The 12,073-nt window shown below is 37.2% G+C and overlaps 1 protein-coding gene across 4 annotated transcripts in view; it reads right to left on the reverse strand.

The window, feature by feature from the left end:
* ACAP2 (ArfGAP with coiled-coil, ankyrin repeat and PH domains 2) overlaps nucleotides 1-12,073 on the reverse strand; it is a 65,392-nt gene that overhangs the window by 6,754 nt on the left and 46,565 nt on the right. For 2 of the 4 annotated variants that reach the window (XM_038183564.2, XM_038183562.2), the window contains 12 exons: nucleotides 11,753-11,853; nucleotides 10,459-10,564; nucleotides 9,840-10,048; nucleotides 9,566-9,635; nucleotides 7,337-7,431; nucleotides 5,769-5,956; nucleotides 5,339-5,443; nucleotides 4,871-4,963; nucleotides 3,405-3,592; nucleotides 2,954-3,063; nucleotides 1,816-1,926; nucleotides 1,499-1,560 (listed from right to left, as the gene is read on the reverse strand). In XM_038183564.2, coding sequence (XP_038039492.2) covers nucleotides 1,499-1,560; nucleotides 1,816-1,926; nucleotides 2,954-3,063; nucleotides 3,405-3,592; nucleotides 4,871-4,963; nucleotides 5,339-5,443; nucleotides 5,769-5,956; nucleotides 7,337-7,431; nucleotides 9,566-9,635; nucleotides 9,840-10,048; nucleotides 10,459-10,564; nucleotides 11,753-11,853 — 1,438 coding nt within the window. The remainder of the gene's footprint in view (nucleotides 1-1,498; nucleotides 1,561-1,815; nucleotides 1,927-2,953; nucleotides 3,064-3,404; nucleotides 3,593-4,870; nucleotides 4,964-5,338; nucleotides 5,444-5,768; nucleotides 5,957-7,336; nucleotides 7,432-9,565; nucleotides 9,636-9,839; nucleotides 10,049-10,458; nucleotides 10,565-11,752; nucleotides 11,854-12,073) is intronic. The other 2 variants (XM_038183566.2, XM_072042329.1) reach the window with 1 other exon arrangement.

The raw sequence follows: 12,073 nt of genomic DNA on the forward strand, positions 1-12,073 counted from the left end.
GAATCAAAATACCTAATTCCCTTAAAATAAATCCATTTCACTATTTTGAACTGAAAGTTTTATTTTTACCTCTTCAAATGAGAACTAGAAGATTCAAAAATAATTCAATACTTGTTACCTTCAGGCTGTCAGTAAAGTAGTATGCATTATATCAAAAAACAGCCTCACATTCAACATGACCAAACAGGTAATAGGTTCCCCTCTCCACGTACGTAACCTGCTACATTTAGAGTGGAGAACTCTTTCTCATTAAGCTCACAATTGAGTATTCATCTCTAAATTACTTTCTGCTCCTCCAGAGAGAGCTTGTGAATGTCTGAGTGTCTTTAGTACTTTCATGGTTTTAACTTGACTTTCCTGGTTTTGTTTAGAGACAAATTTGCAGAACATCTACTCTTCAGGAGAAACTTTGTGAAATACATACATTTGGTTCATGTGATAGCACTAATCTGGGATACTGACAGGAGACTCAACATTGCCCCTTGAGTATATTCCAGCCCCAAACTGGTAAAAGGTATAAGCACACAGTCATTATGAATTAATGACAAACACACAAATGCTCCATAAGAGCGAGCCAAGAGTACTCACTCAACCTTAAAAGTAAGGTCTTTCTTTCACTACTGCCCAGCAGACAATGTTTTTGTGCCTACCTTGACTAACCTGACAATCAACTGTGCCTTCATTATTGATCTTTGCATGAGATTAGATAAGGTTCTTAGGTAAACATAATAGAGGAAATGGCTTACATAAATATCACGCCAGAACATAGTATAAATAGAGACTGACTGCCTGAGAATAAGTTGCACAGATTCATTAAACAACCTTATTTTCTTGTACTGGTTGCCTCAAATGCCTGCCAGGTGCTTTATGTTTGTTTTTAAAAATCAAACAGTAAGATATTATGCATACAAAAATACGTACTTAAGAATAACTGTTCTGTTAAATATCTTAACATAAAATATTTTTAAATAAAAATGGAGGAAATAATGCTTTCCTATTTGTCTGGAGTTATTTTGCAATATTTGATACATGTTTGTACAGTGTAGAAGGATTTTTTTTCCCTAAAAAAAATAATAAAAACAGGTCCATTCCACAAGAAGAAGAATGGTATCCTGTAATAACATGAACTCCTCAAGTGTCTCTGAGCAACCTGGCTTAACAGGCTGCTCTAACTGTCAGGTAAATCCTAACATTACATGAGTTTTAGTGGAATGTCAGTAGGAGAAAACCATACAACAGCAAAACAGATTGGTAATGGTTGTACTAACAAATTACCATAATTATGTACTTTAAACACTGTCCTTTCAGGTCCCCTATATAATCTGACAAAACCGCACCATAATGAAGCTTTAATGTGTGTCTAACGCTTATAAAAACTATTAGTGTATGAAGCTATCTTAAATTCTCTTCAGACCCTAAGGATCTAGTTGTAAACTGATAAATTCCTGAATACACTTTTTATACTGCATCTCAGTATGGTTATTAGTAGAGTATTGACCTGGCTGTCCATAGAGTCCTTCTGATTCACGCATTTCTTCATTCATCCTTGCTAAACGCAACCTGTGATTTCAGAAACAAAAAGAAGAATGTCACCTTTAAAGCAATGAAGACAACTGCAAGTAAAGTCCCATTCATGAACTTCAACAGCGAGGCCATTTATGGATACTGCACTCTGAATTTTCTGTTGCTCTTCCTACATTTTACGTTTTTACATAAAGGAATTTTGACACTTCCTACATTTTTTAACTCGAAATGATATGAAAACTTAAGACACTTAGTAAAAAAAAAAAAACAACAAAAAAACATACAACTTACAATGTTACAATATCTGCATTTGCAGCTTCTACAGCTATACTCAATGGATCTTTCCCATCTTCATCAGTGGCATGCTGGTTTGCTCCTCGTTTTAGGAATAAACACACCTGTCTGTTTAGAAAAATAATTTAAGAACAATTTCCACAACAATAATAGAAAAAAGCAAATAAAGCTGGATGCAATGTATTTGACTTAATTTACCAAAAGTCTCTTGAACATTTCAAAATGGCACTATTCATCTACAGTAATTAAGATGTTAACACAGAAGTACAAAGCCTTTAGCTATCTTTCCAAAGAGGAATAACTGAACTGTCAAATCATGCTATTATAGCAAGGAGCCGAACCCTTTAGAAGGTAAGCCTCTGCCTTTATCAAATTAGGTCACAGAACCAAAAAATTTCATTCTTTTTACTACAACAGAAGAGAAATACTGATCAGAATAAATCAATACAGTAAAGAATCCTCAGACACAGGTGCCTGTTTTACTCCGTAGAAACTGATCTGATTTTTCTCTGCTGTTTTTCATCTATATATGTGCATATATAATATATATGCATGTGTACACACATTTCTTCACCTATATAAACATGGCATGCTGACTAACCTTACACCTCAAACTCTCTCAAGCTGTGAACTTGTACTTTTTCAGGATTCATGCATGCAAAAAGCACAGGCACCACACAACAGATGATGTCCTCATTTGAGCTGAGCTGGCACAGACTTTCAGTTAAAAGCCATGATTGCAAAATTCAGGATGTGATGTGATACATTTTGAGTTGAAATACTTTCTGAGCAACACACAGGTCAGGTGAAACAAACGCCTTGCCTCACTCACCCCTATTTCTCTTACTCTTACCATACTTCTCAACAGAACGAGAAACATCTCATGAGCCTTCACCAGATGTCTATGTTATTCCAAAACTTTACTAAATGAACATTTTTCAAAATGGACTGACGTGTTTATAGTCATGTGCTTTGCTAGCAGATGAGACATACAAAAATGTTATTTTCTCGTTACAAAATTTTAAGAAGAAACTCTATCACCTGAAATATATTAAAATGCCTGAATATATTGAGAAGTGAAGCAGCTTTGTGTTAGTAGAAATAGCCCTTTACAGATTCTGGAACAGTGAGTTACCCAGTGTGTCCTAGAACTGTGGCATGGTGCAGGGGTCCTCTTCCTTTTGTGTCCCTGATGTTCACATTGGCACCATTCTGTAGTAAGAATTCACAAGTAACCAATGAGCCCTGTGGAATAAGAGCAAAACAAACAAGTTAACACCAGATCTCGAGAATCAGAGCCAAACCTGTCCTGACATCTCACTTCTCAGTCATGCAGTAAAGGGAACGAAAAAGATTGCCTCCATATCAAGTTTAAACGCTGCTAGCATGTGCTAAACACTACACGTATAGCACTAGCAAGCAGCAATAGTTCAGAAACAACTTTGAGATAACTTTGTAAAGACAATTTCAGCATGACATTATCATTCAAGAGCAAAGCAAGCAGTTTAGAAGAAGCAGTGACACAAATATCCTTATTACTCCCCTCCCCCCCTCCCACATCAGTCAGGATGCTGTATACCACATACCCCTCGCACTGCCTGAATGAGTGGTGTTGCTTTGTTTTCTTCTATATTGACCCAGTTTACTTCAGCTCCGTGGGCTAATGCTTCTGCCATATCAGGAAGATTCTTCTCAAAAGCAGCTTGATAAAGTTGCAACCCTGGACTAAGCTGTTTGGAGTCAAAGAACACAGAAGACTCTTGCTTGTCTCCTTCTGAAAGGAAAAAGAAATATATACATTGCTTACCTGTAATTCCTGCTTCTGTAAGGTACCTCCTAGAATTGTGACCAAAGACATAACTTCTCTGGCATAAGGTAGCTCTGACTTTGCGAAACACTCTGCACTTTGCCAGAAGTCACCACATACACCTTTAGCTTGTGCCAGCATTCAAGCACGGACACTTCACAGAATTATTACTGCCCGGGAAACCTTCCCTCCATGTTACTGGTGTGTGTGAATATCCTTCAATCTACCTATTCCATGTCATTTCTAAGAAATGGTATTAGCCAAGAAAAGCATCTTGTCCCATACTGGAAGATATGAATACAGATAATTGCCTGCTGAGATGTAGTCATACAAATATATCTTTCTGCAACAGTTTGATACGCCTGAATATATAATGAGGCTAATCCTGTTCTAAAAATTTTCATTAAAAGACACTATTGTCACATACCAGTTACGTGCTGGGGCTATAGTCGTTTGGACTACAGCATAATCTTTCATCTTGAAAAGAGTAATACAGAGTGGAGTGTGGGAAGTAAAAACATTTTTACATATAAGCTTTCATGAGTTACAGCATCATAAGTGTTTCTACAGAGGATCAGAGTCAGAGGATCTAAGCCCCATGCTGCTTGCCTACAAACCACAGCTGTGAACTATTGTATTTAAAATGTACCTCAGAGCGCTGTGATGTACTAGAATAAGCTTGCTTTGTAATTGTTTTGGATATTTTGATAAGCCATAGTCCATATATCCGTCAGCCCAGGACAATAATAATTGTACATCATTTTATCACTCTATAAAGTTTGAGTAAAGAGGAGTAATGTTTAAGGGCATGGTCAGTTCAATGTAAATAGAAGACTGAAAAATTAAGCAAGACATTCAAGTAACATGCAATGTTTATTGTCTGTGACTTAACAGGAATTCTTTCTCCAGATATTTAACCATTTATAAAATTATTATAAATTTATCTGGAGGCACTTCTATAGTAAATGAAGCACTGCTTCATCCACTAAAAAATTAAGTTTGGGCTCAATACCATCTGACTAAAAAAGTTCTCTGAACTTATTTAGGAGGATTCTATGACATTCTCCGTACCAAGTCTGGAGGAGAAAAAAGGTCACTCGGGCAATTACTACCCTTGTTAAAATGTTTCAGAACACCAGAACAGAAGAGAGGTGAACATTATCATCAAGTACATATCATTTTGACATGAACATGCTAGCAAAAAAAAGATTAAATCTTCATCTTAAAGTACGAAGCCTAGAGTACCTGGTTCATACAAACTGTTAGCTGATATAGTAGAGGCAAGGTGTTCTCTGCTGTCATCAGCACTCTGCTGGATCCCACTGTCACTGCTTCTTACTGTTTGGGGGAAAAATGGGAATTACTATGCAGACCGTAAGTTACCTACGTTTCACAGACATGACAATAAAGCAAGCTCTTATACTTGGTCCTGAATTCGTCTTTATTTTTTTCCCCTCCCAATGACCAGTAATTATTCATTATTAAAAAAAAAAAATCTGAAGTCACATACTTCAACCATAACATTTGTAACAATAGTGTGAAAGATTATTAAAAAGTTAGAAGATCAGGATAAGTAAAAAAGCTTAAATTATTTCATGAAAACACAAAGCAATGCAGTAGCCTGGAGACAATGGATTAAAAGCAGGGAGATGGCCACAACACACAATGGGTCACTAGTGCAAATACTGAACATGCCATAGCTGTAGTACTTACTACTACGTAGTTTTGAAGAGGTATCAAAGTAGGAGAAGAGTGAATCTAGTTCATCAGGACAGAACAGAGACTCCCGCCTCGCCTCGTCGCTAATTACAGCAACCGCTGGGACATGCAAGTTAGCAAAGCACAAAGCAGGCAGTAAGGAAGGGATAGGGCAGGAAAGAACGTTATTGGAAAAATTAAGGATGGAAATACGGAGGAAAGAAAGTGGTTAATATGTTTCTGAATGGTAAGAACCCCCACTCCACACACTCCACTTCCCATCTCAGAAGTACACATTGCTCAACGATTTTCTTCCCTGTACTTCTGAACTAGGATATGACCCATTAAAAGAAGGATTTGATTTCTCTGCATGAGGCAGAAAATACAAAGAATTACTTTTAAGATAACATGCATAACATAGCTAAGGAGAGAAGTGTGTAAATACCTTTGGGGGATGCCACACCTTGTTCCCCTGCCAAAAGAGATTTTTCAGGGGCACTGTGCCTTTTCTCTTCCTGACTTGGAGGCAAAACTTTTGTTCCAGACTCAAGTGGAGATACAGCTGCTACAGGCTGCTTTTCTACAAACTTTCTTTCCACATATTTTGCTTTGATGTACGCCTCTTTCTCCTGCCTGTCATATACAAAATGTTAGGAGTTAGTAAGCTCATATTTTATTATTTTCCTATGTTATAAGAACATCCATTTCTTATATTGGATTCTTTTGGATTCTTAATTAAATTTTGCATAAGCCTTAAACAAAAGCAGCTTATGAAAAGTTAGGAATTAAATGTTAAAATAAAGTGTTATATTCATATAGGTCCATTTTCTTTCAGGCAGAGACTCTAGAAAGCAGTACGTGGAAGAAAAACATTATTCACCACATGTTATCTATTAGTACTAATCCCTTAATAACTAATGAATATAGCATATATTTAAATTCTTCAGTAAAAACATTTGTTAAAGGAACATCAAGACTGCATAAGAGAACAGTAATGAAAGCCCCAGGTAGGTACAACCACCAAATGAACTACCATAATGAATGCTGAGATATTTTTCCTTGAAACCTAAGGTTATCATCATACGGCACATACCAATTCTGACACAATGAAGAAAGCACTTATAAAAGTACTATTTCTGAAATCACTGAAAAACAGTTACCACTAGAAGTATCAGCTAGCAAATCTCCTACAGTATTAATGCTATCATTGTCTCCAAATTGCTAGCACTTTATAAATCATGGCTTTCTATAGCATGAAACTGTTTGACAGCAAGCAGCACAGAACTAGAAAGCTAATAAAAATGTTTTAAAAGACTTATCCTTTAAAATAGAACAAAACGTTAGGAAACTACCTTCAAACAAATTAACATCAAACAGAAACAGCGGACAAGTGTATAGTCATTAGAAGGTTGTTGTAAAATAGAGCTTGTGTGCAATGTAGGAATAAAGAAAAGAGCATACTGGGGATCAGGGAGCAAAAGTCAAACTTAAGAATGAAGTATAGATAGCAGCAAGTGAAACAAGCAGTGGGATATACAAGGTAAACCAAGAGAAGAATGGTACCAACCAAAATCTACAGAGCCTGGAGAGCTGAAGCTAGAATGGAAATTAAGATAACTTTAACTTAACCCAACCCTAGGTCAGGTGGACTCAAAAACACATGAGGAGAAAGGCAGGCCCCTTTTAGAGAAGCAGACAGGTGAATGATAAAACTGGAAAGGAAAGAGGCAGAAGCAGGTAACACAAACACAATGTGAGAACAGACTGCTAGCTTATACAAGCAAAAACCTTTAATCACTAGAGGAATGCATTGACCCAAAAGATAATCATGCAGCATTTGAAAGCCACAGAAGGTGTATATCCCAGAAAGGCAGTGGTACAAAAGAAGAAATAAGAGATCAGGTACTAAGAAGAAAAAAATCATTTGCATTTATATTAAATAATGATGCAAATCATTCAATTTAATGCCATTTATGACTATAATGAACAAATGAAATCTAGGTATATTACTACCTTTGGCTTCCAGGTTGTGGCTTCTTCACTCCCACTTTCTCCAACTTTGCTTCATATATTCTATTTATGACATCATTTCCCAATTCACACATAAGCTATGAAGCAAAATAAATTCAAACACAGTTACAAAAGGCTTTATCTACTTATTAAGTTGTTTTTACCTCACTCAGCCTATTTTCCCAACTCACTGAGCTGTGTTTTCACTGAGTTTTCTAAGTCCACTTCCAAAAATAAGCATGGGTTTATTTCATGACAATGAAACAATCAGTGAATAAAGGGAGCAAATTCAGAATAAGATAACAAAAATACAGTTATTATTGTAAAGTACTATTCCCATCTGAGAGGGTGTGGTGTAAATGCCTGAAGTAACTAGGAAAATAGAACTAACATTCACGTTTTTAAGGAAAAGGTACAGCTTTGAAGAGGCTTTCAGGGTAGGGCATAACTGCATTATCTGAGCGTTCCCTAGGCTCCCAACCTTAGATGCTATCGCGCTGGGGAAACTTGGTGTGCTAGCTCTAAGGAACACCACGGAGCGTGGAGTGGAGTGGAGACACCACGGCTAGGCTCTGTGATCAGGTGGGACCTCGATTGTTCTTGTGCACAAAGCTGCACTTTTTGCCACCCTAAGCCAAAGACCTGTCATGTTTTGACAAATGCTGTACCCTAGTGTTCTTTTTGCTCATTATAATATCATTATAATACCAAAACACACCTCCATCCCAAAAGCTACCCGCCTCCAAGGTGCGACCACCCCTCACTGAGCATGCGCTCTGAATTTCTCGGAGCCTATTACTTTAAACGGAGACGGGAAAACTTTACACCAATCATAACTAAGATATGCTTGACTAGAGCCACTCAAGCTCCACCTAAAAGATAGAAAATAATATAAATTGGCCCAAGAGAGAGGGGATGTTAGGGAAGATACCATCGTCAGGGGAGATACCATCCCGAGGACATACAACATCCTTAGGACCTCCTGACTCCTGGGATCAGTCGATGGGCTGAGCCTCTCTTCCCCCCCCATTGGGACGCCTTTGGGTGAGATCTGAATATTTGCTTATAAATCTCTATAGAGTCTTTGATCCTTTTAACGCGTTTATTTCTAGGCTGCGCACGTGGAACACGTGGAACACGTGGAACCCGCACCTGGAACCCGCACCTGGAACCCCTGTAACACCTGTGTATTTCATGCATACTAGCTTGCTTTTGCAGATAGTCACTATCACCGGCAATCCAAAAGAACCTGATTATCTGTTGCTGTAATAAACCATACTTGATTGCATTGTGATAGCTCTCATTAATGCAACTAGGGTGAGGGTGGTTATCCGTGATAGTTCAGTGTTCTGAATCTAACCAGACCCCCAGACGGTTAATGCATTGTTGGTGAATGTCTGAGCGGACCCCCAGGTGGTTATTACGTTTTTGGTGAATGTCCGAACGGACCCCCAGTTTTGGTGAATGTCCGACTGGTTCAGTACTCTGAATCCAACCGGGCCCGTAACGGTTAATCAGCTACACCCCTTTAACGCGACAGAGGGGATTACGAAAATGTATCTGTCATTGAAGAATCCTTTTTTCTGCAATTAGAATGACATTTGCAGGCCTCATCAACAAAGACATTCTTTTCCACCAGCTTTGCTGTTATTCTTATCCCAATCCTTATTTGGCAAGACACAATTTCCTCAGTTCTGTTCCAACTGGTCTAATGTACATTTTTGCTGAACCACGAACAGTTACATCTATATGATCAAAGACAAAGCATTCTGCAGATACTACTTTTAGGTGAGCTCAGTCCATGAAAACTGACTTTCTGATGGCAACAAAGAGATTTCTTGCTTCTGATAGCAGGTAAAATATTCAGCTTTTATTTAAATGAACAGGAAAAGATGTGGGGTGTATTTTGGTTTGGTTTGGTTTGCTTCCCTCCTCCCACCTCCCAGTATGAACTAAACTACTATTCAAAGGGTATTTGTGAACCTGAAAGTAGCATAAGGCTTTCTGGCTTGCAAGTTTGTATCAAAAATGACTACTAATACTGCAGGCTGCATAAGAATGTATCAATAAAAACAAACAAACAAAACACACACCACTATAAATATTTTCTACTCAAAAGTACAAGACATACACTGGTTACAAATGCAAGTTTTTCCTACACTGAACATTCTGATGTCGTGGCTGTAGAACAACAATCTAAGTAGAAACTGTCATTTCAAAAAATTATCATACCTTTAGCAGTTCAGGTTCCCATGAATCCAGTGTTAAAGATCTTACTTTTGAGAAGTGGACTCCTAGGCTCCTAAAGAGGAAAAAAAACAAACTAGTAACTGCATGCAATGTCTCACCTCGGATAGCTTTACCATTGGTTTATGCAAATAAAACCAGTTACCCTCACTCTGTTTACAAAAAGGGTTTCTAATCTTCATTTAATACATACTTTAAGAGGCCAACAACACATTAAGTCAATGTGTAAGTCAGATATACTTCTGAAGAGCCAACCAACCTGTGTATCCCAGAGCACTCAATACAAAGCGTGATTCCTAGGTTGATACTGGCCCAGCGAGGATCTGCCAAACCACAGTCACAGCAGGCAGCATTACCAGGAATACACTGAACTCGCTGTAGAGCACTTTCTCCCTTTAACAATTTCTCTTTTGTCTCGCTGCCAGTTTCTAAGCTTCCAGTAGAAGGGGATGGTTTCTTTTCCTGTTTCTAAAAAAGAAACAAAATAAAAGACAAAATTTAAGAAAAAGATCCTACAAATGCTGATCCTGACTGTGCGCTAGAATCGTAGAGAAGCTTCTGCATTTAAAGCCAAAGAAAGCCACAGAATTGAAAAGAAATTCTTAACCTTTTTTGAAGAAATATAGAACTAAGTATAACAGCATCCTATAATCCTATAAATTTTGATCCCACTACAAAAAAAATCATCAAAACATACAGGCCGAAGTACCATTAGAAAGATGGAGTGAAAGATAGATTAGACAATTACTGACAAAGTTTCATTGCATTTACACTGAAAGAGACAGCAAATGGATTATTTTTCAGTTCTCATAAAAAAGATATTTCCTCTATTTTTAATCCTCAAAATTCAAAAAGAAATGCTTGATCTTTAAACTCACCTCAGATTCATCCCCTTTCTCTCTGTATGCTGTAGCAATACTGGTCTGAACAGCCTTAATCCATGCCTGCCGCAGCTTTTCTGAGTCAGCCTGAAGCATGCAGCTTCTGTGAAGAATCACATATGCACTCAGAATCAGACTGAGCAAGCAGCAATAAACACACTGTTCAATATAATTCAGACTCACGTCCAAGTCTCTTGCTGTCAGCACAAGTACACTATTTAGTATGCAATGCTTAGTATCCATTTCTTTTCATATAACAATGCAACTGGCCACAAATTTATTGTTTCAAAACTATTTATAGGTAATACTAAAATACATGACTCTTCAAGTAACCCAGAGAATAGCTTAACTTGCTGTTCCCTTTTTTATTAATTCCAAATTTTTCATGTTTATATCCTCACATACAATTTACCTCCATGACTGCCTACACAAGATGCAGCTATCAGCCCTGGAAAACACAGTTCATTCACCAAAATGAAATGATTTTGAAACTCTCTAAGAACTACTTTTGACACTAACAGCCAAAGGAAACAAATCATGAAGTGTACAGCTGTTCCAACACTTATGGGCTGAAAAACAAGAGGCAAGCAGGAGCAAAATACATATTAATGAACCACAGGCAAGGATGCAAACATTAGGACAGCTCTCTACTAAGAGGAGAAAAATAAGGATTGGGAAGTATAGATACACCAGAACCTAAAATAAGTTTGACTCAGCATCAAAAACTTAAATATGACCACACTCAAACTGTTAATGAAAAAAAAAAAAAATCTTGCCCTGACTGCAGCAGGAACTGCCATACTTACCCAAAATACAACTAATGCACCATGTTGCCAGAACCCCAAAATATTTGTATTTGGTAGTTTCATTTAGTGCATTCTGAAATGTAATTTAATGTTGCTGACTCAACAACTCATTCTGTGTTTGTTTTTCATTATCTTGATTAGAAGTTTAGAGAAGCTGAACTATTGTCTACACTACCAGCCACACTACTTGTGTGGAGCAGAACTACACATTTTCTACCACTTAGCCACAAGAGCTCCATGACCACAAGCCATTTATACATAACACACAAGAACACATGTTTATTTTAATACCAAAAGTAAACTAAATACTAGGAATACTTCTCACAGCACCAGTTACTCTTAGCCAAAGTTTCAGAGAACAGAATTGTTCAGATATTTTCCCTGTTTGTCCCAAGAGACATATTCATCTTGTGTTTCACAGCAACCAAGTGTAATTTCATTTATTTATTTTTTAAGTAAACAAGTGCTCCACCACTTCTCCTTACTTTGTTGGAGAAACCACCTCAAAACAGAAACGTCTTTCTATGTCTTCACAGTGTTTAACCGTACAAAGCCGCAAGTCTTCAACAACTACTGTGGGATTATCCTAAGAGAAAAAAAAGAAAATAAAGGCATCACAGATAAACAAAACAGTTGCTAATACTCTCAAATTACTTCTCGTTTCATTTTACTTTCTTGCTTTACAGATTTTTTTCCCATAGATTTTTTTTTTTTAAATAAATGGTATTAGACATACTTGTCAATAAATATTTACTTCAATTCTCATGCTTGGTTATATTTTGTGAAAGTTCAGATGATGCCTTTTG

This window comes from Anas platyrhynchos, chromosome 9 (genome assembly GCF_047663525.1).
Source record: "Anas platyrhynchos isolate ZD024472 breed Pekin duck chromosome 9, IASCAAS_PekinDuck_T2T, whole genome shotgun sequence".
Classification (NCBI taxonomy): Eukaryota; Metazoa; Chordata; class Aves; order Anseriformes; family Anatidae; genus Anas; species Anas platyrhynchos.